The sequence below is a fragment of the Elgaria multicarinata genome, chromosome 16 (genome assembly GCF_023053635.1).
Source record: "Elgaria multicarinata webbii isolate HBS135686 ecotype San Diego chromosome 16, rElgMul1.1.pri, whole genome shotgun sequence".
NCBI classification, from domain to species: Eukaryota; Metazoa; Chordata; class Lepidosauria; order Squamata; family Anguidae; genus Elgaria; species Elgaria multicarinata.
This window is the reverse complement of record NC_086186.1, coordinates 30,090,145-30,116,521: the sequence shown is the minus strand read 5'-3', so window position 1 is coordinate 30,116,521 and position 26,377 is coordinate 30,090,145. Positions and strand designations below refer to the sequence as shown.

Here is a 26,377-nt window from a genome sequence, read left to right as displayed (position 1 = left end):
GTGATGGCAGAGGGGAGAGGGAGGCGGGCAGCCAGGGGATGCCTTGGCCTGAAGTGGGGCTTCTTGGAACCCAGTTTGTAGCCAGGCAGGATGTCTGTGTTGGGTGTGTGTTCAGATGCAGGGGAGAGAGGGGAAAGGGGGGGACATTTTAGAGCAGCCTTCCTCATGCTGGGGCGCTCCAGATGTGTTGGACTACAACTCCCAGAATGCCCCAGCCAGCTGGCTGGGGCATTCTGGGAGATGCAGTCCAACACATCTGGAGCGCCCCAGCTTGAGGAAGGCTGTTTTAGAGGTTCAGAGACTGCTAAAAACAAAGCTTCATCCAATCTGTTTGTTTTCCTTTTAACATGCAGTTTGAAACTCTGAATAGTTGTTGAACACATTAGAAATATTTAACGGTTCTGAACATTTCCAAACGTTATACTTGTTTTTGTACCGATAGAACGACAGTCCAAACTTGTATTAACCACCTTATGCAGGTCAACTTGGAGTAGGCCTGCTGTGTTCATGTGGGCTTTCTAGCAAGTGTGTTCGGGGCTGTCCCCTCGGGAGAGCTGTGTGCAGTCACCTCTCCATCCTGTTTGTTGCTGCCCTTGTACAGATTCCAGCCAGTAAAATGTGGGGCACGTCACTCTGGAGCACATGTACTTAACCACTGCTAGCATTAGTGGAAGCTGTGCTGTGAGTAGTTGGGAGTAGGAGGCCAGGCTTAATTGAACGCCCAGAGTTTGATCACTGAAGCCCCTACTGGTTTGCGTCCAGCGGCTCCTTTTGGGGGGCTCTTGCCTGGCATTAAGGCCTTTGGATTGAGTGCTGCCGTGCTGCAGTTGCCCTTCTGGGCAGGCTGGCACCCGCCACCACACACAGGTCCTTTTGAAGTCAGTGGCCCTTTTGAAAGCAGCCATTTGTTTCAAGGTACTTTAGGGAAATGATTTTGCGAAGGGCGTACAGTGACTTGGTGTTCTGTTTTCATTATTTGGGAACCGTTTTTGAGTGGGAAGGCCAAGCCATCAGTCACTGATTCAAATAACTAACTGAACAGCTGTGAATGTTTTCAGACATGCCATTAAAGCTATAGGTGTGCACCTCCACACACCTCCCTGACCTCATTCTTTCCTGGTATGTACTGGTTCTTTTAATCTGATAATGCAAGTCTTGTTCATCACCAAAGGATTCTTGCCGAGGGTGCATTGAATGCCCGGCCCGTTCCCTCAGGATTGTGGAATAGTGAGGGCAGAAGCAGTTTGATGATCTGGCACACCTCCATGATTGTTTGGATGATCAGAACTAGGCGACCATAAATTATTTGTCTGTATGGAGACTACTGTGCCAAAACCTGATATTATCGTACACAACCTGAAGGACTGCAGAAGTCTGGGAGTGTTGCGTTATTGAACAGGATGTATCTAGCAGCCTTGGGTGTAGTTTTGCCTGAGCAAAGCTGGCGGACGTGCTGATATGTTTTCCTTTACGAAAGAAAAAGAAAGCGCATTCCGTATGAGGCAGGCTGGGCAAGTTGGGCCCTCCATCTTAAGCATGTGGACATCTTAAGCAAATTCTGGGAAGGAACCATATAGCGCAGTGGTTCCCAGTTAGCTAAGTACTGTGGACCCCTGTTTTTCAAATGCCAAGCCATGGACCCTCTAACTTTTGAAAAAAATTGTTATCTCTGTGGTAGTTACCTGTGCGAAGCAATTTTTTGGAGAAAATAAGGGGTAGCCTCTAATAAGCAAAGGATTTTAGGTATACTAAAAAACAGACCATAAAATTTGTGATATTTGTGATATTACTATGCAAAAATGACAATGATTTAGTTAGGAATATAAAGACAAATTTAACTTTACTAACGTCTAGTTTATAATTGAACAAATTATGACTTGTCTAGCAGCTACTAAACCTAAATGTGATGGGAGAAATCATGCCTCTTTTTGTCCCGAACAATCCCTCCCACATCCGGTTCAATATTTCCTACTTTTAATTTCAAATCTGGATCAACATTGAGCCGATTTCTATGCTTGTTCTTCACATAACAAAATGTCAAAAACGTTTGTTCACAAAGATATGTGGAACAAAAGGGAACTCGATGTTTCAAAGCTTTTTCACCTACGTAACTTCTTATAATCAGGAAAAACCTTCACCCAGAATTGGTCCAGTCTATATACTTTGAAAAATGATTTCAATGAACCATCACAAGTGCATCTTGCTCTTCCGCAGAGAGAGTTGTTAGTTGTACATCACCACATTCAAAAGAATTCCTTATCCATGAGTTTTCAGGATTAGGTTCAGGGAAGTAATCTCTGAAGCTAGATTCAGGTGCTCAGTGATGTTATATTTTATTTCTGGTAGGAATTTGTCGTCAGTGGACTCCAGAAATGAATGGTGAATATGTGAATGGTGCCACGGACCCCCTGGCTGGGTCCATGGACCCCCAATTGGGAACCACTGATACAGCGAAAAGGAACTTCCACTTCCAGGGGCAATATCTGCTGCTGATAATCAGCTGCTAACAAACAAACAACAGAGGAAGACGGTTGAATCATGTCCTGCTTCTGGGCTTCCAGGAGGCAGCATCTGGGCGGCCGCTGTGCGAAACCAGAAGCAGGGCTCGGTGGAGCCACTTTGGCCTGGTCCAGCAGGACTCTTTGTAGTGTCCAGTGGTGTCCCCCTCAGATGTTACAAGTCTCCGTCCAGTTGGTGTAAAGTGTCAGTGTGGGCAGCAACCGTCTGAGTCCTATAGAATCCTTTGTCAAATGTCCACAATTGGCTGCCACCGCATTCTCCTGCACGTGGCATGTGCACTTAGCAGCAAACCCTTCTTGCCTCACCGCAGTGTACTGTGTGCCCTGGGCCCAAGAAGGGAAGCACCCTCTGGCCCCGTCTAGCTATCAGGGCACTAAGGGCTGCAGAGTTACATAGGAACATCAGAAGCTGCCATGTATTAAGTCAGACCCTGGATCCGTCTAGCCCAGTATCGTCGACACTGACTGGCAGCAACAGCTGTCCAGCATTTCAGGCAAGATCTCCGCCCCTCTCCCCCCCCCTCCCCGGCCAGGGATGACCCTGAGACGTTCTGCATGCAGAGCAGGGGCCCTTCTGCCACTGAGCCATTTGCCCAGGCGCTGTGTGGCTTTGCGGTGTGTGTGAGATAATCTATGGTAAGTCGCTTTGAGGCTCATTCTGTCAAAGGCGGGAGATGTACACTGCAGGCTCCAGGTTCTGGACGGCGCTTGAGCAAGACCCTCTGAGCCATCAATGAGAGGATCTTTTCACCGACTGCGCTTGCTCCTCATGGCTAGGCTGCCATCTCCGTGGCGGGGCCAGAGCAAGCGGCCAGGGAACGCGCAGGTTGCAGGGGGTGGGGAGGAGCAGCACTAGTCAGCGGGGCCCTTGGCAGCTCCCCGGCCATGCCGAGCGTTGGGGCCGGCTCTGCCTATAAGGAAAGGGTGAAGTGGCCCAGAGTTTGTCCCTTTGTGGCTGAGTTGCTTCTCTTTAAGCGTGAGTTGGGGGCTGCCTTTCACGGCTTGTGAATGGGGGAGGGGCAGAGAGATGTTTTCTCCCCCCCCCTTTATTTAGCAGCTGGATGGGAAGGACTGTTCAGGCGCGGGAGCTCCTTGAAGGACCCCAGCCAGCTAGAGCAAAATGGAAGCTAAATGGCAAGGGCGCCTGGGTGAGAGGCCTTGTGTTGTCCCCCGCCCCGCCCATTCCCCTTGCCAAGATTTTCAACAATTAAATCCCAGCCACTAATTGTGGTGTGAATCCTGTGAGCCTTTGAGCGCGGTTCTGAGCAAACAAACTTCTCAGGTGACCTCTTTAGCTCTATCTGCACGCCATCGAGGAGGAGAGGCAGCCCTTGAATAATTCATGCTGTTTCGTGCCCTCCAGACTCGCCTGCCCGAGCCAAGCCCCGCCTGCCTGCCTGCCTTGATGGATGTTCGTCTTTGAGTGTAAAAAACAAAGCGGTGACACGGCTTGTGGCGGGTGGGGAGGGGAGGGGAGGCCGGTCTTTGCGCCTCTGGGGGCTCAGATTTCTGGGTGAATAATTAGGCATTCGATGAAAAAGTTATCTGTGCTGGCCACCAGAAAAGTTTCAGAGCCCGGAGTAGTGCAATACCTTTGTGGGGCCGTGCAAAATGTCACCCAAAAGGTGGAAGCTTTCAAGGTTGCCAGAGCTCTTCATCAGGCAAGAAGTTACAAAAAGCAGATGAGGAGGGGCGGAGGCTGGTGATGTTGAATTCATGGTGTCTGTATGATTAGCCCTGAGATGGAATGGGGGCCCCAGAGGCATTCACAGAAGGTTTCGCCTGGATGTCAATTGTGATGGTTTCAGGTGTCACCAGGACTTGTCCAGATGACTTCTGGGAACTAGAAAGGCAGAAAGGTTTTGGGTTTTTTGAAAATATAAAAATCTTAGGGCTGTTTGTATCTTGGGCGAAGCCTGCAGACTCCTTTATTGGTGGAATATAGAGAGGCAGCCTTTATATTAACAAAACTGATGATTTTAGATGCTGTACTAGGTTAAAAAAGGAAGTCAATAGAAGCCAAATTTGGTAGCTTTACTTAGTAGTTGAAGGGCATAAACCTTCACACAATAAAGTCCCGGCTTCAGGTAGTATAAAATCCTCTTCATCTAGTGTTGGTTTTTGCTGCAGAATGGCGAAATTCAGTATTCTCCCACTTACGGAAAGCAATGGTACCCTTGTTGGCAATAAAAAAAAATCTGAAATCCATATTAGTGTAATATTAAGTTTTAAACTAGTTTTACTAGTGTAATATTAAGTTTTAATTTTTTGTTTATGTGTTCAAAGCTGTGTTTTAAAATCATAGTTTTCCGTGTTTTAGCTGTTTGGATAATTATCTTAAGGGGTATTGCCTTTAAAGACAGCCTAAAAGTCATTTAAAATAATTATCTCTCCTTTTAAAACTATTTCTAAATTAGTTTTGCTGCTTTTTAACTATTTCAAGGTATTTCATCATCAATAATAATAATAATAATAATATATTTAGTTCTTACCTGCCTCTCCCTTTGGATCGAGGCGGAGAACAACGTTAGAACAGGAATCAAAACATCTTAAAAATTCTTGATTTTACATTGATCTGGATAGGCCTGCCGGAAAAGGCTAGTCTTTAAAGCTGCCTTAAAATCATTGGTTTTACTGTACTTGTTTTTATTATGTGTGTCAACCTGAGAGCTCTGGCTATAAGGTGACTCATAACTTGAGTGAATGAAGCATAAATAAAACATTTATTGTCCCGACCAAAAGTTCACAACGATGTGCAACCTTTTGAAATCTTGAGAACTCTTCATTATTATTATTATTATTTATTTATATAGCACCATCAATGTACATGGTGCTGTACAGATTACACAGTAAATAGCAAGACCCTGCCGCATAGGCTTACAATCTAATAAAGTTGTAGTAAACAGTAAGGAGGGAAAGAGAATGCAAATAGGCACAGGGAAGTGTAAACAGGCACCGGGAAGGGTGAGGTCAGTATAGAGTCAGAACAAACTCAATATTTAAAAGCTATAATACTGAACATTGCTTCTCACATAAGAAAAATCTAACAACTCTATTTAATATAGATGAGTAAAAAAGATGTACCCTTGTACAGTCAATAATATCAGGCAAGATGTTACCAAAAGCAGGTAGGGAGATTTCCAAAAAGATTTAAAAGTGCAGTTGAATTAAAGCACAGGTTAAAGACTTAAAGTACAACTACAAGAAAGGATTTATGCTGCTGTCGAATTTACTTCTGTGCAGTTCCATGGGTGCATGTGCACTTGTGCAAACATGGCTCAGCAGAAGCCGACCAGCCCTTATGCCCACTTTCTGTGCCTGATTGGCTGTGCTATTGCTTGTTCCAGAGCATTTTGGCTCCTGGATCACAGGGCATTTAAGAACTGAGTCTTGACTAGGTTGAGCTTCAGTTTATTAGCCCTCATCCAGTCCATTGTCACAGCCAGGCCCCCAATCTATCATGCCCACAGCTTCACGTGATGAGGGTGAAAACAAGAAAGAGCTGCCTGCCATCAGCATACTGATGGCAACACATTTCAAAACTCCGGATGACCCCACTCAACTGTTTCATGTAGATGTCAAATAGCACGGGGGACAAAATTAACCCCTGCGGAACCCACACTGCAGAATCCACAGGGCTGAACAATATCCCACAAGTACCGTCTTCTGGAGACACAGCCATCCAAACAGGAGTAAAACCACTGCAATACAGTAGCCCCTACTCCCATCTCAGACCCAGAAGGATACCACAGCCGCTATTTTGGAAAGCCACCGAGGGGTCAAGGAGAATCAACAGGGTCACACTCCCCCGGTACTTTCTTCTGACGTAGGTCATCATAAAGGAGCAACCAAGGCTGTTTCCGTGCCAAAGCCCCATCTGAAATGGATCTAGTTAATCCATATTTTAACTCTGTATTGCATGAAGAAGCTCATCCTTTTATGTCTCCTGAATCTCCCGGCTTCATTGGATGACCCCATTGGGCTCTAGTATTACGAGAGAAGGAGTAAAATGACTCCCTATCCCTTTTCTTCACACCATGCATAATTTTGCACACTTTTATCATGCTTCCTCTTCGCCTTTTTGCAAAACAGCAGTCCCAGACCTTGTAACCTTTCCTCTACACAGAAGTATTTTAAGTTGGAGCTAATTGTGAAATTGGACTAATATGCATCTCTAATGTCATTATAGGGGAAGAAAGAGATGATTGCTCTGGTTTTGTTTTAGCCCAAAGAAATTTAAATTATCATAGCACACTATTATTTCTTACTGGATTGAAGTTGATATGAGAAGGGAACATCAGCTAGGTGTTTTATGCTAAGATGGCGTCTTAAGTCTGTACTTCAGTGTGACAGAGCACCTGCTTGCATGCAGAAGGTCTTGGCTTTGATCTCCAGCATCTCCAGGTAGGGCAAGGCAAGAATCCTCCCTGAAATCCTGGAGAGCCGTTGCTGCCAGTCAGTGTCGACGGTACTGGGCTATACCGATTCATATTCCTAATATTGCAAGTTTCCATAACCTTCAATGGTGTTCTTTTTAATGGTATTTCGGGATTGCATTTGATGTATTTTTATATAAGGTGCTCTGAGTACAATTGTAGTAGAGCAATGATGTGGTCATTTGTGTAGTCAGCCTTAAAGTAGCACAGGGAATACCTGTGAATTTTTGACGTCATGGTTGCACGTAGATGGAGCAGAATAGTCTGCATATGGTGAATTTGGAAAATAGTGAGACTTGGATATCTGGGGCTCAGTGGGTGGTGATTGCAATCTATATTGTGGTCTTTAAAATGGCTCAGAAGCTTCTTGGTTGAAAAGCGACTGTCCGTGGCTCTAGGATTACACCTGCAGCCAAATACAGGGCGAAACACAGGGATGTTGGAGTGCATCTTAGATCTGGTAGGACCCCTCCATGAGAGTGACCCGTTCTGGCTTCAGCTTCCAAGTGCTGTTTGTGTGGGGCTGGGGGGGGGGGCATGCACATTCACCTCTTGAGAAACATCTCAACTACTTGAGATACCCAAGTTGTGGAAGGGCAGCTGAGTTCCTTGGTTGGTGGCAGGAGTCCTGTACTCCCCCCCCCCCTCCTGGTATCTGTGGAAGCTCCTGGCTCGGGCGTTCTTCTTTTTATCTCATAAATCAACCTTATTTGCCTCGTCCTGTTGGTAAATTCATCGTCCTGTTGGTAAATCCATAATAACCGGTTGGGCCCACACACGCACCCCTGCCTGCATTTAATTCTCATCAGCAGCACTCTCCGTTCTTGCGAATAACGATTTGCAGCCGCAAATAGCTTTCAACATGCCATTGAGAGTCTGGCTGAAGAGAGCACTTGAGGAAGTGCTAGACAGCTGGAAGTGCCCCTAATTGTCTCCCCGAGTGAGAACTGCCGATGCTCAAGGGCCTTATTTTCATCTGCTGAGAGAGGCAACAGTCTGCTTTCGACACATGCTCGAGGCACTTGGGGAGGTGGCCTTGCCTGCTCTCTCCCCCCTCCCCCTTTTGAGACCTTATTATTATTATTTATTTATATAGCACCATCAGTGTACATGGTGCTGTACAGAGTAAAACAGTAAATAGCGAGACCCTGCCGCATAGGCTTACATTCTAATAAAACCATGATAAAACAATAAGGAGGGGAAGAGAATGCAAACAGGCACTGGGTAGGGTAAAACTAACAGTATAAAGTCAGAACAAAATCAAGTTTTAAAAGCTTTAGGAAAAAGAAAAGTTTTTAGCTGAGCTTTAAAAGCTGCGATTGAACTTGTAGTTCTCAAATGTTCTGGAAGAGCGTTCCAGGCATAAGGGGCAGCAGAAGAGAAGGGACGAAGCCGGGCAAGGGAAGTAGAGACCCTTGGGCAGGCGAGAAGCATGGCATCAGAGGAGCGAAGAGCACGAGCAGGGCAATAGTGTGAGATGAGAGAGGAGAGATAGGAAGGAGCTAGACCGTGAAAAGCTTTGTAGGTCCTGTTGGGAAGCGAGGTGCCCAGCCGGACCCTTTCCTCGGTAAGACCAGTTGAGTCTCCAAATGAATGGCACCACTTTTCAAAGGGGGGGCGGGCGGGTGTTGTTCTGCTTTCCTTCAGGCAGCCCTGCACGCTTGCTAGCCCAGTGGAGTGGCCCGCTGGTGGCTCTGCGTGCCCTGGTCGGAGCTGCGGCTGGCTAGAACCCACAGCTGGTGGGGCTGCGTTGGGCTGAGTGTCTTGCAAGTCTGTGCAGGCCCAGGTCAGGACGAGGAGTGCTGGGTTGGAACGGCAGGGCCATGGAGGCCAGCTGCAGGCCTGGCGCCGGGCCCGATCCATGGGACGGGCTGCTGAGGCAGAGGGCTGTGGAATCTCTTCAAGGAAAGGTTGGATAAGCCCCCTCTGAGGTGGGTATCCTGGACCTGTGGCCATGCTGGCTGAGGATGATGGCCATTGTAGTCCATCCAACACAACTGCCATGGGGGGGGGCACCAGGTGGGGGAAGGCTCTTGTGCTTCATGGGTAGCCCATGCCGTGCCTGGCAGAGAAGGGGGGCTTCTTTATTCTTCGAGAATGCCCAGGTGAGCTCACAGACGTCCTTGTTTAAGGGCTTGCTTGTGCAGGGGTTGTGTACTTTGGTCTCAAGAGACCGATAAAGTGCTGAGCCTACACATACTGCGGGCTCTACTGCAGCCCTGGCTGGGACAGTACTGGAGATGCTGTCGGGCCTCGTGGCTTGTGATCCGTCGCCCTTCAGGGCAAAACGGTCCCCATGGCCGGCCACACACCGCCCTGTGCATTTTGAAACTTCCTCTGTGTTGTGCCTCTGTACGTGATGTCCATTCCCTGTTTCCTTGCATGGAATTAAAGAGCTTGGGGGGAGCCCACTGCCCAGTTGTTTCCGGCCAGGAGCGCGAAGCCGTCGCGGTCTTTCCCAAGCAGCCTGTGGGCCCTGATGAAGCGTCTCTCCCCACCAGGCCCCTTCATTGGGTGGGGCGCGAGCGGCGACCCTCCCTGCCCCCCGCAGGTTCAGGGCCCTCGGCAGGTGGTGGCTCCGACACAACCCGGGAGCAAACGCCGCCCGTCGCTTCAGAAGCCCGGCTGGTGATGTCGTTGGCACAGAACGGCCAGGCTGGACGCAGCGCTTCCTGGATCGACTCCTAAGAGCTGCCCGGGCCGGTGTTCTGATGACCCCCTGGACCGCCTGCCTGTGCTGCCTCCTCTCCCTCCTCCTTCCCACCCTTGCAGCCCATGTGTGGCTTTTAGCCAGCGCTAATTTGTGGAGTCCTTCTGATTGGCGGCCCCGGCGTTCAGCCTAATGACCCGGCTTGGCACGGGTAATATGATTTTGCCGTTAGTGGCAGTCAGGCAAAGGCGCAATTTGCATAATGTTCTAATGGGGATTAGGTGGATGGGGTTGCCGTGGAAACTGGAGGGTGATGAATGGAGTTCGGTTGGTGGCTCTGGGGGTGGGAGGTGTTGCGCTGGGGGGGGGGGGCTGCGTTGCTGTGATGAATGGGGCGATGTTATTTGAAAGGTGCTTAGGCGGAGGAGGCCTCCCTCTGTTCCTTTTGAGACAGACAGATCTTCATTAAAGCCTAACCCGAGACAAGCGGGAGTGCTGGATTTTTTCCTTTCCCAAACTTATTAAAGCAAACCAATATTTTTAAGTGGGTGATTGAATTGGGTGTCGAAGGAAGCGTAACTTCGGCACAACACAGTGTTTTGTAAGGCAAAACTTTGCTTTCATTTTTCCGCTCCCCCGAAAAAAGAAGGAACACCATGGAAGTTGCTTCCGAGACCCTTTCCGAAGGCAAACGGAAACAGAAGTGCCCGGGGTCTTTGTGGGGAAAGTGATGCTGCCGGGGTGGGTGGGGTGGGGATGGGGGTGGGGGTCTGCTCCTGCAGGAACATCACTTTCCGTTCTTAGGCTGCCTCCAAACGCAACTTTTACCTTCTAAGCCTCACTGCTGTTTGTGTTGGTTTGCTGCCGGGTGGGGCCAGGCTGCCTTGCAAAGGAGCCCCTTCTCGGGGCGGAGGCCCAGGCCCTGCCGTCTCCCACGGGCGCCGGGCTTCTCCTGTCCCTCCAGCAGCTTTGGTGCCTCTGGGACAAATTCTGCTGCTGCTGGCCTGTTTGCTTCTCTGTGACTTGTTTCTGAAATCCTTTTGGGATTCTAAAGCACTTTAAAAAAAGGAAATGCAGGCGAGATCCTTTAAATTTCAGGTCCCCTGTACTGAAAGCAAACCTCAGTTAAAGAAGCTTTTGAAAAGGTTTCTTGAGACAACTCCACCGATGCAAAGCTGCTTCCTAGCTGAGCTTCCTGAGGTCAGGAGGGGAAAAAGTATCTCAGATTTCGTGCCATCCCTCTCATTTTCTTTCCCTCCCCCATTTGCTGTAAAGGATCCCATTCACGCCATAGTCAGTGCTGTGATTCCTGGGAGCGGGGGGGGGGGTGTTCTTTAGCTGAAGGGGCCAGCTGGCCCCCACCTTCAACCCAGTTCAGAGCCGGCGGCTAGCAGTGGTTCACCAGCAGCCTGAGAGATTTCTCTTCAGCCAGTGCCATTTCCCCACGAAAGGAAGCCCATTAAAAGAAGGAGCAACCAGTTTTGAAGCCCGGGTCTTGCTCCCTGCACCTTTTCTTTCCGAAGGAGAAAATACAGGAAGTTTATTTCTGTAGCGTTTGATCCCATTCCAGGGTGCACTTTCCACCAGCCCCCATTGTTAGCCTTGTTTCTGGATTCCTCGCCTGATTATCAAACCTTGTTTAAGTTGGAACTCAAACTGTTTTCACAGCTGCCTTGGTCCAAGAGAGGCTGTCTGTGAACCCCGTCGAACACAGGGGCACCTTCTGCTCTGTATTCTGCACCAGGGAAACCCGGATTCTGTACCTGGAACACTGGGAGAGTTGGCCCAGTGGCGTTTGCTCTTGATAGTGGCCGCTGGTGGTCGTGCTGGTGGTGGTGGGGAGCTGCAAGAAGCGCTGGAGTCTCAACACCGAGGCTGCCGGGATGCTAAGCCTGGAGGTTTTGTCAGGCATTAGCTGCGCTCTTCCAAGGTTATCTATGGATCCAGAAGGATTAGACATCTGGGGGTGGGGTGTGGGGTGTCTTTGACATGAAGTGGCCAAATTCAGGACACTGAATTTCAATTTCATTGAAACGTGGCACATAAACACCCATGTTGAGTGTTGCGGCGTGAACATGCTCTAGCCTCACATACTGTCTCCTCTTGTCATTGACTCCCCTCTGCTCCCTGAGGCGCTCCCACTGGGAAGCCTAAGGATTGGGCCCTACCATTGAGCTCTGGACCGTCCACATTCTTTTGCTTTTGCAAGCTACCACAATGACCTGGTTCAGATGATCCAACAGCCTACTGTGGGTTAATTAACCTGTGCATAATCCTAAAACCAATCCTGGGTTACATGAAGGTCATTTAATCCTCAAATAATCCCTGCTGCCCGGGTTCAGACAACAGGGCAAGCCACTGCAACCACTGGGCCAGGGCTTGTTTATTTACAGTGGTGGCCCTCACGGGCTGGAGCTTCTCATGGGTAAATTAATCCACAGTGGGCTGTGGGGCCATGCAAGCTGGCCCCGTCCCTTCCCAGTTACGATGGGGCTTGTGTAGGGTGGACAGCGCCCCAGTCCATCCATTTAGAAAGAGGGCTGCTTCTCGGCCGTTCCCTGTTCACTCTTTCAGTTTGAGTATCAGAGATGTTGCTGCCACTAGAAGAAATGCCCAGGAGGGCATTCAACGGCTTCCATGCCATCATGTATAGAAGGATATTGCAGTACCCTGTTACAGTATACCTCTCCTCATATGTACTGTTGTTTTTAAATGGATACCGTTGTTTTTATACTGTTGTTTTTATGTTTTTGATGGTTTTAAATTTTGTATACATTTTAATGTTCACTGTTTTTAACTTTTGTAAACCGCCCAGAGAGCTCTGGCTATGGGGCGGTATATAAATGTAATAAATAAATAAATAAATAGACCTGTTTGCTGGTGGAATCTGCTGTTGCCGACGGGTAACCAGGCTACTGGGTCAGGGAACGTTGCTCCTTTGTTCTGTTCTGGGCCCCTGAAGCTTTTACTCATTCCTCGGTAGTATTGAGAAGGATGGCTGGATTCTGTTCAGTGATTTCAGAGCCTCCGTCAAAGCTGCTGCTGAAGTTTGTTGTTTTACCGTATGTTATGGTAACCAAATGTCAATAAATGGATATCCTCCTTTCTCCCTTCTAGACGGAGATTGCAAAAAGACTGAACACAATTCTAGCACAGATCATGCCTTTTCTGTCACAAGAGGTAAGAAACTGTTTGGATTGCTGAGTGACTGTTCTGCCCAGACTCCATAAGGATTTACATCTTGTATTCCCCCACCCCACCCCACCCCCCATGGGCCACTTCTTTGGCCAGGCTTGTTTGTAGATACTTTTTATTCTTCCTTTTTATTTTAAAGACCTGGTTGCAGGGGAGTGTGGGCTTGGAGCAGTGACGGTGCCAGGCTTGTTGTTTTTCTTCCTGCCAAGTGATAGATCATTTTCACCCCACTGTTTTGCTTCAGTGCCATCCTGGGCTGCTTTGATTGGAGCAATAAATGCTTCCTATGGGTCCCCTAGGCGCTGCGCTTGCACCCTTGGGGCTTGTTCATGTAATACCTTGTAGTGAAATCCTTTGGGGACCCCGATGGGTGCTCTGCTTTCTATGGGATTTCAAAAGAATGCTTCTCTTCTGTTTGTCCCTGTACTGTCCCCCCCACTTTAGGGACTGGTTCACCTGCCCCGCCTGTTGCATCCCAGTATTCTTGCAGCAGCTACTTGGGCGGTTGAGTGTGCCAGGTTACTTTTTGTAAGCTACATTGGTGTCATCAGAGAAAGTCCAGTTGGGTCCCCGTCCCCCCTCTCCGCCCCTGGAGCAAATGGAAAAATACATTGTGTCCACCAACAGAAGAACATAAAGGTCTTATAAGGGAAAGATACCAAGAGACGGGAAATATGTGAAATGTCTAAGCAAGTTCTTAGGCTGCAGTTGCTGAGCTGTTGAGCGCAGTTCATTTCTCTCTGCCCTGGTGGGACCCCGGGGACACATCTTGGCCGCAAACTTCATCCAGCTTTAAGCAGGCCTAATGAGCGTGGCTTCCCTGCAAGAGGCTCTGGGAATTGTAGTGTCGGGAGTGTGCTGAGAACGTATTATTTGAACGATCTGGCCTTCCCTGCAGGGCTGCCATTCTTTGGGCGCGGGAAACCATGGCAGTCGAATTGTTGGTATGTCCTTGGAAGACGGAAGCTTTCACGCGCTGTTTGTGTCTCTTTCCACAGCACCAACAGCAAGTGGCTCAGGCTGTTGAGCGTGCCAAGCAGGTCACGATGACGGAGCTGAATGCCATCATCGGGGTACGTGGAGTTCCCAATCTGCCTCTCACCGTGTGTATACCCCTTTATTCCTACCATTTACCATAAACAGAGACAGCCCTGCCCTGCACTGGCTTCTGAGAAGGGCAGCACTTGCAAACCCGCCATGAGCTAAAACTGGCCCTTCCTCTTGCCGCAGGCTGCTGCTCCGAGAGCGAGAGAGCGAGAGAGAGAGCGCTGTGGACCAAAGGCTTCTTCTACATTTCCCACAGCACTTTGGAGAGGGCTTCCCCCTTGCGTTCATGATTTCAAGCAGCCCCCCTCAACCTGGTGCCCTCCCAATATTTTGGCTTACAGCTCCCGGCATTTTTAACCACTGGTCATGCTGGCTATGGCTGATGGGAGTAAAGTCCAAAACATCTGGAGGGCCCCAACGTGAGGAAGGCTGGTTTGGATTCCAGTTTTTCGGGGATCTCCCTGAATGCTGATCCCTTGCTAGCATAAAACAAAAGATACTGTTCACCTCTTTGACACCCAATTTTTAAAAAAATCAAAGACGTTTAAATTTTATTTACAACATTTATAAACTGTTCTACATCTAAAAAAATGATACCTCAGTGGTCAACAGCAAAATTACCAGCCTCCCAATTCAAATCAAATTATAGAAATAAAGCTGGCTGCTCATTCAGGAAAAGGTGCTAAAAATGTCTTTAGCAGATGCCGAAAACACAGCAGAGTTGGTGCCTGCCTGACATCAGCTGGCAGGGAGTTCCACAGAAGGGGAGCCGGAAGACCAAAAGCTGTACTCTGAGTAGACCAGCCAGGCTTCAAGCCCGCCCGGAATCACCAGGAGTGCTTCATGCTGTAACCTCAGAGAGAGAGGGCAAAGGCCCGCCCTCAGATATCCTGGTCCCAGGTTGTGGAGGGCTTTATGCACCACTAATGAGCACTTCAACCTGGCCTGGTGGTACATAGGCAGCCCGGGCTGGCTGGCCTCACTCAGGTTGCTTTCTCTGCCTCGGTTCCCTGCCTGTCAAACGGTGCTAGCCGAGATCTGCCCACAAAGAGTTGTGGTGGGATTAATGGCACATACTCAAAGCGCTTTTGAAGTCTGAGTTTTAATTAATCATTTCCTTGCTTAGAGTAAGCCTCCAGAATTCGCTCTGTAGCAGGATGCAGCTGTGGGAGTTTGGTTTAAAATTCCCCACTGACGGGAGCATCTATGGGTTCCTGCTCTGCTTCTCTCCCTAATTAAAAATTGGCCTCCGATCCGCCAGCCCTCCTTCTGGCCTTGCTGAGGTTGGTCTGTCTCTGTTTACAGTAGTAGTGTAACGTGCTGTAGAATGGGGTGATTTGGGGTTCCCTTGAATTGACTCGCTTCGGCGGATGTTGCAGAGCTCAGGGGCTCTAAGCCTCCCAGGCACATAGATGCCAAGTGGGCTAAGAGGCCTCTTGCCTTTCCTGGCTATTCGTTTTAACTCCACGCGCGTTCGCTGGAGCCACGGCCTCAGCAGTCAGAGTTCTTGCTTCTGTTGACATTGCAAAAATGGGCATTGCCGAGTAACCTTTCTGGAACATGCTCCTTGCGCTTCTGGGGCAGCTTTTGTTTGTTTAAAAAGCTGTAATGCTGTTTTTCAATTGTGATGGTGGAATTTGGAGCTATCCGTGGCATGTTTTCTAATATGTTTGTTTGTAAACATGAAGACACATGATTAAGTCATAAAACACCCTTGCTTTGATGGCCTCCTTTCCTTTCCTTTCCTTTCCTGCCCATGCGCTCTGGGAGGGGCGCCGCCTCGTAAGAATGCCCTTCGCCTCCTCCCCGCAGTGGCCAGTCTCTCTCTCCGCTACGTGATTTAGGAACCCCCGTGGAAATAAGGAGCTTACAACTGTGCCACACAGGATTTTGCTCTGCAAATGGCTCTTTTTGGAACTGGGTTTGGGAGCTGGAGAACTTTCATGTGCGGATCAAAGCTTCTGCTTTTGTGCCTTGCCGTTTGTACAGGCAGAGCGGCCTTTGAAAGTGCCTGGTTTCTTTTGTGGATGGGGCCCGGTTTGCCTGCCCTCATTCTGCCTTGCAATTGGCCCGACTGCGCTTCACACACACACACGCACACACACGACACCTCGTGCCTTCTTTGTGCGGAGAGGCCCCTGGGCTTCAGGTGCACCACCTGTCCGCTATGGAGAAGAGGGAGCTGGCACCTGGGCTCTGCGTCTTAAAGGGAAGCCTCTTCTGCGGAGTGGGGTCAGCGCCTCCTGTCCCACCACGGAGAGCCCGGCTCCCTTTCTGTAAAGCAGAAAACTGGAGGCATGTGGGGCCCGTTGTTCCAGGTCCCATTTGGGCAGCCGTAGGGGGCGGAGACGTTCTGCCCTAGATCTTGCTGGACAATGCGCTGTTCCACTGGCATTTTGTGGGGATGGAGGGTGCTGGAGGGTGGGAAGTCTCCCGTGGAAAAGCGGGTGCCTTTTCCCAACTGCAGGAAGTCAGCTGTATGGGGGGTGGGTGCACTGCTCCGCTCGGCAGTGTGGTCTGAGCCGAGGGCAGTGTGGTTTGCGGCAAGCTTCCTCTGCACCTTGCGCGGTCTGCGTGGGGGTCGGGAGCACCACCCCTGTCCTCTCGAATGACGGGCAAAGCCACTGGCTGCTTCTCGCCTCCTTGTTGACTTCGGTTCTCAAGCAAGCTTGGCTGGTGAATCTTTGTGGCCAGCCCAAAGGGCGGCTGCTGCTGCAGGGAGATCCTGGCTGGGGGGTTGTTCTGCCCGGAAGGGCTCTTTTGCACTACTATGTCAAAGGTGACCTATTGGCATTCCATGAAGGTAAATGGGAGCCAGCCTGCCACCCCGCTTGCTTCCTGAATGGGGAGGAGTGCTGCCCCCCCCCATCCCTGGGCTTAGGGTCATCATTATTATTATTATTATTATTATTATTATTATTATTATTATTATTATTTATATAGCACCATCAATGTACATGGTGCTGTACAGAGTATGGCCTGTCTGGCAAAAGTTTTGCAAAGCAGCAGTGATGGGGCTGCTGTGCATCGGCTCCAGCAGAGGAAAGGCTTATAGGGAAGGGAAGGAAACCCAGAGCTCTGTTTTATTTATTAATTAATTACATTTCTATACCACCCAATAGCCGGAGCTCTCTGAGCGGTTCACAAAAATTAAAACCATTCAAAGTATAAAACAACAGTATAAAACCATAATATAAAATACAATATAAAAGCTCAACCAGATCAAAACAGCAGCAATGCAAAATTAAGAATTTAAAACACCAAGTTAAAATTGATTTATAGACTGTTAAAATGCTGGGAGAATAAAAAGGTCTTCACCTGGCGTCTAAAAGCATATAATGTTTTCGAATTTACCAAGGAAGCAACCGAGAAATCTTATCCTGCTCAGGTGTCAGCAGGAAATCTCACAGAGAGCAGAGGAGAGAACCTCGGTTTTGCCTCTCTGGATATTCTCTGCATGAAAATGAATCCCAAATGTGTTTGTAACTTGAATAAATTATGCAAACCAGTCACACTTGATTGTTTTGTGTTATGTAGAAGAACTCCACAGAGCACTCGTGTGCCTGAAATTTCACGAAGCGTTTTGCCTAGACTTTGCAGCCATGAGGACTAGCAGATTGCTTTGTAAAAGGAAGCTGAAGTTCTCAGGATACCAAATTTTGATTGTGTGCCAACAGCAGCAGCAGCATGCAACCCCTCTGGTGTGACCCGGAAGTGGAACTCCAGTTAAAAGAAAAGGGTTTTTCAGGCAGTGGAGGCAAACCTGCATCACAAAACTCCCACTTTGGGGGTGGGTGGGGGGTCTGTGCGTATTTGTCAGTTTATGCCTATTCTTCTTCGTGGTCTCTGCATCTCGCACATGGGCTCTGCGCCTGCGCGGAGTCTCGTCCGGGAAGTTTCTATAGCTGATAGAGGTTTTGGCGGGACCCCTCCCCCACTGCGCATGCCTAGGAGAATCCCTGCCAAGCTCTTCCGTTCCTTTCAACCGCCATTGCGGCAACATCGTGAGGGAGTTTCGCTCATCACAAACCGTTCATTAGCTGATCCTCTTCTTTTTTATTAGCTTTTCTTCGCTATTCCCTAAAATTTTATTTAATTTTTTTTAAAAAAATTTAAAATCCGTAGAGCGTTCCCCTTTTCCGCACCTTTTTCTTATTAGTGCTGAACCACGCTTGGGGCGTGTGTCCCTTCGAGCGCCATTTAGAAAGTGCACGAATTGCGGCAGCAACCTGCCGCCACCTGATGATGACCGTCTCTGCCTTTTTTTCTTGGGCGAGAGCCACAAAGTTGAGGCCTGTTCTCTGTGTCAAGCTTTCCCTAAACAGACGAGACGGCACCGCGCTGATCGCCTCAGATCAGAATTGTGGAGAAGGGCGCTTGAGGCAGTACCTACCAAGGCTCGTGAAATGCCTACCACCATGGTGGGTGAAAATGGCGAAAAACCGGGAGAGATTCCTTCCACATTGACTCGGTCTCTAGCTACTACAGTAGCAAAGAAACTGTCCAAAAAGGCACGGACTTCCTCCAATGCCGAGCAAAACAAGAAGAAACGCAAACATGCAGATAAATCTGCTGAACCTGCCTCTAAACTGCCTAAGCGCATCCCTACGCCATCTCCGTTGTTAGACTCTGCCAGACCTGTGTTAACCCAACAACAACAACAACCGGGGGATAAGCTGGCTCAAATGATCGAAGACCTCTCGATCAGAACTGCCGAGTTGGTCCCTACCATGTTGATCTCGGAAGGGGAGATACGGGACTCCTCCCCACAGCCACCCGTATCGTCGGGGCCTTTGCGCTCTCCATACCGGAGACCAAGGTCTTCTCCAGACCAAGCCAGATTACCTCTAAGGGCTCTAATCCGACAACGGGATTCTCGGGATTCTCCGGAGTCAAGCAGGCAAAATCCTTGATCCCGAGATTCCATATGTGTGATGCACAGAGACCACGAAGAAGGAGGACAGGTTGCTTACCTGTAACTGTGGTTCTTCGAGTGGTCATCTGGGTAGTCACACAACCCTCCCACCATCCCCACTATGGTGTCTCTTTGGGCACTGGTTGGGGATGTATCTTCAGTCCTGGGGCCGCAATGTGGTCTCTTTGGTACTGAGGAGCTTGGCGGGGACCCTCCTCGGCATGCGCAGTGGGATGTTGGGGGAGGGTTCCGCCAAAATCTCTATCCGCCATAGGAACTTCCCGAGCGAGACTCCGCGCAGGTGCAGAGCCCATATGTGTGACTGCACGGATGGCCGCTCGAAGAACCACAGTTACAGGTAAGCAACCTGCCCTTTCCTGCCTAAAATGGGGAGGTGGGACTCTGAAGAGTGTCCTCCAACTTTTGGCTTGGTGATGGGCCTATTGTGAAGGGGGCAAGAGAGGGTGGAGGGTAGGGTTGCCATACGTCCCGGAAAACCGGGAATGTCCCGGTTTCCAAGCATTCCCCAAATGTCCCGGCCAGGCAGTCAAGAATCCCGGATTCCTGTTCCAGCCAGCCGGAGAAATTCCAACCTCCGAAATGGTGCCTTGAGCCTGCTCAGTGGAGTGTAAGTCTTCATATTGAAGAAATGTAATTTAGTGTCATTTTTTCTGTTGGTTTGCTTAAACTGTTCTTTGCCTATTACAGTATTTATTTGCAGGTGCTTAAGTACTTTAGGCTGCAATCCTATGCATGCTTACCTGGGAATAAGTCCTATTTAACTTAATAGGATTTGTTTCTGAGTAGATACACATAGGATTGCAGTGTTAGGCCATGGCTAGACCAGCCCTATATCCCGGGATCATCCCTGTACATCCAGACACAGGGGATCCTGGGAGGAGGCAGGGGCGGCCCCTCCATTTGCCTGGGATAATCCTTCGGTCTAGCTAAGGCCTTAGATAACTAAAGCTTAGATGGCTTTCTTTCTTTCCCTAGACCTTTACATATTGCTCAGATTTTTTGAAAAAATCCTAGCCCCCTCCCCCAAATTGTCCCAGTTTTGTGGATTCAGAGTATGTCAGCCCTAGTGGAAGGGCAGGAAGCAAGAGACAGGAGGAATCCCCAACTGTGCCTTTCAAAATAAAATGCCCGGAGGGTGGTGAGGGCAGAGTTTCATCTGCACTGGGCCACTTCTGAGAATCGACAACTCTTGGGACATTATTTCACTGTCCTTTGGGTGCCTTTTGCCCTGGCGTGTGGCTCTCTCCTGTAGCACCTAGGAAAGGGTGCCCCTCCCCTACTCTGTGCATTGAAAGGACAAAGCCAGTGGAGAACAATTCACACACGTGTCCTTTCCGGTTGCTGTAGCCCCCAAAGATGTGTCTCAGGCAGAAATGACGGCGTGGAAAGGCCCCCCGGCCTTTGGCAGGGCGCTTGGAGGGAGGAACGCAGAAGGCATGAGCTTGATGACCAGGGCCGCTGTTCCCCCCCATCCCGCCCTGGAGGCCCAGCGTTGTTAATGGCATGCATCTAGGGCACTTCTCCCTTCGACCTCTTCCCCCCCCCCCCCACATACGCCTGCCTTGCTCCAGGCCTCTGTGAAACTGAGCCCCGGATGCAGTTTGTAGCTCTGGAAATGATTAGAGGACTTGCCTAAATTTAACGCAAGTGGTGAACCATTAAATCGGTTAACAAAGCCATGAAGCAGGATGTGCATAATCCAATTAAAGCCGCTCTACATATCAAGATATTCCTCTGCCGGGCTTCTTTGGACGTCTCCTGCCATCGCCTTTATGCTGGGAAAAGTGATTCCCTCACGGGTGGTTCTATGAAGTGCCAAACTTCAGCTTGCTTTTGAGACCCCAGGTCCACCCAAGGGGAGGCAGTGGAGTGGGTGGGGGTAGAACTCCGCAAGAGGTCCAGCTGGGGTGGGGCTGCCCCTCATAGCCTCTCTGACCAAGCCCCCGTGTCCTCTTTGAGGCTGCATCTGGCCTGCTGGGGCCGGCTTTGAGTGCTGCATTTCAGGGAGGATATTGATGATCAGGAGCAGGACTTGAGGGCAGTCAGGGGGTCCCTCCATCCCATGAGGAGCAGCGTAAAGAGCTGGGCACCTTCCACCTGGAGAAATGGAGACAGGGCCGTGGCTTGGAAACACCTGGAGGGCTAGACCCTGCAGAAAGACGGAGCAGGCTTGTCTTCTGTTGCTCCAGAGGGCGAGAACTGACGGGTGGAAACGATTTCAGCCAAGCGTTGAATGGAAACGTCCTGATTTTTGACAGCTTTGACAGTGGCACGGGCAGCTGGGCGGGGGCTGGGGGGCTCTTCTTGGCTGGAGGTGTTTCGGCAGAGGCTCAACTGTATTGAGCAGCAGCTTGGACTAGATCAGGGCGGCCATCTTTTGAGGGTCTCCATTGCCACTGAATTTGCTGCTGAAATTCGGGGTGGGGGTGGGGTGGCAAATTGCAAGTAGCAATTTGTGCACACCCAAAGTGTGTTGGGAGTGCCCATCTTTCTGGAAGCGTAATTGTGCCCCCAGGAGACTTCTGGGATCGCAAGCCAGCTTCCAAGCAAGGCACGCGCTCCCCGGGTACCTTGTTTGAAAGCAAAATTCAGTGGCGGCGGGTCATGGGTGGGGGCCACCAGGAGGTTGCGCTCCAGCCCCCCTTTCTTCCTTGTCCTGTCTGTGAGCCTGGGCTCGGCTGTAGAAGGTAACTGATCCCTGTTCAGTGATCTTGTTTAATCCGCTGAGCTGAACTTGGGAGCAAAGGGATGCCAGAGCGCTCTATTTCAAGCTGCCGTTGCGGCGGTATCAGTTGCATTGCAATTCCTTGTTTTAAGAAACTCATGTGCTCCTTCCAACGTACATGTGTGTGTGTGTGTACACAGTATGGGTTACTGAGGGCCATAGACTCATGCCCAAGATTGCACCCATCTGCATCTTCATATATTGCAATGGATTCATATCATGAATACACACAAATCCACCCCCCCCCCCAAAATTCTGCACAACTTGCTCTGACAGGGTTGGAGGCGTGTCCCGTTCCCCCCCCCCCCCCACTTGAGAGTCCAAGAGTGTGGCCGGGAGAAGGGGGGCAACAAAGGGGCCTTAAGAGCGTTCCCTCGGTAGCTAGTCAGGGCCTTGTTTCCTTCACGAGGACTGGCCAGACTGCAGGCCTTCATTTCACGCTTTTAGCCTTGCAGGGCTCAGCTGGTGCGCAGAGCGTCTCTGCTTCTGTACGTCTGGAGGAGGGTGAGCCCTGCGGTCTCAGAAGCAGCCGAAGTTCGGCACTTCCACACACCCACCCTGCTGTAACTGGCAGCGAACGAAGGCTCCTCTGGCAAGCGGGGAGCTGGCCAGTGCCACGGCCCAAGCTGCAGTAGTGATGCCTCGGTACTCGCCCTCCGTGCCTGCCCTTTGGGGTCACCATTTGCGCATGGCCCAGGCGTAGAGAGGAGGCAAAACTGCGTCAGGCTCCCGTTGGGTGGCCTTTGCGCTCTGCACTTTGCTGGAAGAGGCAAGGGCAGAGGCACAACCCTGGCTTTTTCGTTATTTCAGGTGTTTCACAGCTAAGGCCAGGCTACTCCTAGCTACAATCTAGCTCCTGGTGCGCTCAGCTGATAACCCTCCCAACCCTCCCAGTATCTTTTGCCCAGTACAAATTATTATGTTAACCTAGCTGGGAAGGCCGTCCTGCACCTTGTAGAGGGTTGTGGTGAAAAAGCTCCATGAAAATGTCCACCCAGTGTGCGGCCGCTGTAAAGAAGGCAGACTCCATGTTAGGCATTATAAGAAAAGGAATTGAGAATAAAACGGCCAGCATCCTACTGCCCTTGTACAAATCTGTGGTGCGACCAGACTTAGAATACTGTGTACAGTTCTGGTCACCACACCTAAAAAAGGATATTATAGAGCTGGAAAAAGTGCAAAAAAGGGCAACTCAAACGAGCCAGGGGCTGGAGCATCTCCCCTACGAGGGAAAGTTACATCAACTGGGATTGTTTAGTCTGGAAAAAAGGAGGCTAAGGGGAGACATGATAGAGGTGCACAAAATTATGCCTGGTGTGGAGAATGTGGACAAGGAGACATTTTTCTCCCTCTCTCAAAATACTAGAACCCGGGGTCATCCCATGAAACTGATTGGTGGGAGATCCAGGACAAATAAAAGGAAGTCCTTCTTCACACAGTGCATAGTTAAATTATGGAACTCACTACCACAGGATGTAGTGATGGCCACCAATTTGGATGGCTTCAAAAGAGGGTTGGATAAATTCCTGGAGGCGAAGGCTATCCATGGCTACTAGACCTGACGGTTGAGTGCTATCTGCAGTATCAGAGGCAGTAAGCCTGTGTGCACCAGTTGCCTGGGAACATGGGTGGGAGGGTGCTGTTGCACCATGTCCTGCTTGTTCATCCCTGGCCGATGGCTGGTTGGCCCCTGTGTGAACAGAGTGCTGGACTAGATGGGCCCTCGGTCTGATCCAGCATCAGGGCTCTTCTTAAGTTCTTACGAAATTTGCAAGAAAAGAAAATTAAAATGAACAGATTATAATTATTAAAGCTCTCTGTCGAAGGGTGAATGCCGTCAGCAGAGCAATCTAAATTGTGGGCTTGGCTGGACAGGAAGGTTCGTAAATATCCTCCATTTTATTTATTACATCCCGTCTGTTGGGATATAAATCCTTCCAAGGTGGCTCACGACAGAACAATAATAGATTCAGGTAAAGCAATCTTGAATCCTCCAACAGTAAAACATGGCAGGTCTGGAGGATGTTTGCTAGAAGGCATCCTCCAGGAAGCCCTCGTGTAGGTGGGCAGGAGCCTCCCCGGTCGCCTTCAGCCATTCCCCTCCTCAGGTGCAAGTCACGTGTGGCGGAGGGGCTGAGGCCTGGCTGTGCTGGCTGATCCCCTCCCCCGCGTCACGCCCGCCCCAGCCTCGGCCCCTCACGCCTCCACATTCAGCGTGGCAGCTCCCTGTGTGTCATTGCACCCGCTTGGCTTCCATGCCCAGTTCCTGAGGCTGGCGTGGGCACCACTGTCCACTCACCAGCTCCCCTTTGCATATGGCAGAGCCAACTCTGGGGGGGGGGGGCGGTGGGCAGGGCCCTGCTCCCCTCCTCCTGCATCCGCGCGCACGTCGGGGCTGGGAAAGAGGAGACTGAAATGAAGCCCAAGTGGCAAGGAGATTCCGATATTGCCAGCTGGGTGGCAGGACATGTTTTCTGTGGAACAAGCCACGAACAGAAGCTGCCGTTCTGGTGCTTTAGAGTGAGGCTAGGAAAGAGCCCGGGGGGGGGGGGGGTTGGGGGACCCCCCCTCTTAAAACACCTGGCTGAGCGGAAAATTAAGATAGTGGGATGGGAGAAAGTTCACCGCTGCTTGCAGTTAACACAAAGTGATACGGATTGCTGGGTGGATTTCATATAACGTGCAGAATGAAGATACATGTGCATGTGTTCAAATTGTGGTATTTATGCCAGTTGGAAGAGTCTATCATACAGATTACTGATTTCCAGCTGTTCTTCATCAATACGGGTTTTGAATGATTGTGGGAAAAGCCTGTTTTACATGTTGTGTCACCTATATTACTTACTTATTTTTCGCCACCCCATGTTTGAAGGGCAGCCATTCTGGCTGAATGGTTTCTCTTTAATCCTACAGTTGCCTTGGAATTCCTTCCCCAGGCTGAAACTCCTACGCAGCGACTCGCCTTAGCCTAACAATTCATTTTAGGTGGAAGGCTCTGGGTTGCCAGTGCCTGACGGCGGCTTTCACTAGAGCTGAAACAAATTCCTCTCCACACTCTTAAATTCAGCTCAATTTTAGACATTGAAATCTCAAATCTCATTTTTAAAGTACTGTTGTTAGTGCTTAAGGCAGTGATGTTAATTCTTAGCTTATCCATCACACAAGTTTTCTTGGAATTGTGTTTGGAATTGTGGGGGTTATTCTATCTTTTTCTTTTACAAATGTGTATTTTTGAAGCACTCTTGATGGTCTCCTGTCCCTTTAGCCCAGCCTTCCTCAACCTGGGGCGCTCCAGATGTGTTGGACTGCATCGCCCAGAATGCCCCAGCCAGCTGGCTGGGGCATTCTGGGAGTTGCAGTCCAACACATCTGGAGCGCCCCAGGTTGAGGAAGGCTGCTTTAGCCCCTTTCGTCTCCAGCTTTCGTTCCTCCTTCTCCCCCCTCCCTCCTAACGTAATTTGGCCATGTGGGGTTTTGCGCGATGCGCCTGGCCTCCTGGCAGCTTCTCACCCCTGGCTCTATTGCAGCAGCAGCAGCTCCAGGCCCAGCACCTCTCCCATGCCTCTCATGGGCCCCCGGTTCAGCTGCCCCCTCACCCGTCCGGGCTGCCACCACCTGGGATCCCGCCAGTCACGGGGAGCAGCTCGGGGCTCTTGGCGCTCGGGGCCCTCGGTGGCCAAGCCCACTTGACTGTGAAGGATGAGAAGAACCACCACGACTTGGACCACCGAGGTGAGGACATGCTGGCAAGTCTTTCAAGTCCCATTTCTTGCCTCGTTGCATCTGAGCTCTTTTGTGGGAGCGTTTGTGTGATTTTATTTTTGAAAGGTCCCTGAACACTCTTAGAAGGGGAAGCATCGATCTCGAGGTGTGGAACGCCCTCGCCCTATAGGCCTCCTCCGCCAGCAGAGAACGTGGCTTTTGAGCCATCTTCCACGGATAGAAAATAGTCCTTTATGCGGCCTGAGAAGTTCTCTGGAGGTCTCTACGTGAAGGCCGACAAGGAGCGGAAGCTGGTCTCTCTCTGCTCCTAGATTTGCACAGAAACGTGTAAACAGCTTTGCATTTCTGCCCTTTTCCTCTTTGTGTTTCTGTTCGTTTTTCCTTGTGGCGCTCCTTGGTTTGCTGTGTAATTGTTTGCCAAGACCGGAGCGCTGCTGCCTGGGCCAAGATTCCTTCTGGAGAACAAAAGATGAAAAGGGCAGTGGGGCTTTTATCAAGCCAAGCCAGAAATCCCCTACGTGCAAAGAAGCGGCTAGATTGATGCTCTATTTTAAGATTTCTCTCTCTCTCTCTCTCTCTCTCTCTGTTTCCCCTCCCCTCCCCACCCATTTCCGCTTCGCCTTCCGCTTCCCCGTGGCTGCCGTCTCCTCCGGGACTTGGGCTTCGTTCCTGAAAGATCGCGACTCCAGCGCAGTAAGTCACGTTTTTCTTCCCTTTGACTCCACAGTGTTCATTTTTTGTGTTTGATTGTTTAGCTCTTTTTCAATCTTCCAAAGCTGACTTCCGGGTTCCAACTCTCCTTTATTAGTCAAAGTCATGTTTCCCAACGTAACCACCACCCCCCCCCAAAAAAAACCCGGCACATGTTTTGCTTGGATTCAGCTTGGTTTCGGGCGACCGACTTCTCTGCTCCTTTTCGCCACTTGGCTGCTTTTGAGAGTCTGACTCTGTCACTCCGGCTTTGTGAATGAGAGCGGTTGAATCTGAACGAGGAAAGCGAAATCCTCCAGCAATTAGGAGGGCTGTTTCGTTCCCCGTAGCCGGTCTATTACCTTGGGTCATCTAATCTTTTGGGGGGACTTGGCGTATTGCATTGTGTGGGGCAGGAGTGGAAGGTCAGGCTGTTAATGCATCACCTCCCAAATG

At 50.0% G+C, this 26,377-nt stretch overlaps 1 protein-coding gene across 9 annotated transcripts in view; it reads left to right on the top strand.

Annotated features, from left to right (window-relative positions):
• The window catches only part of TLE3 (TLE family member 3, transcriptional corepressor), a 49,855-nt gene that overhangs the window by 8,162 nt on the left and 15,316 nt on the right, over positions 1-26,377 (top strand). For 2 of the 9 annotated variants that reach the window (XM_063142634.1, XM_063142629.1), the window contains exons 5-8: positions 12,723-12,785; positions 13,799-13,873; positions 25,039-25,240; positions 25,908-25,924. In XM_063142634.1, the coding sequence (XP_062998704.1) occupies positions 12,723-12,785; positions 13,799-13,873; positions 25,039-25,240; positions 25,908-25,924 (357 nt within the window). Of the gene's footprint in view, positions 1-12,722; positions 12,786-13,798; positions 13,904-25,035; positions 25,241-25,907; positions 25,925-26,377 lie in introns of all 9 variants that reach the window. The other 7 variants (XM_063142630.1, XM_063142628.1, XM_063142627.1 and 4 more) reach the window with 4 other exon arrangements.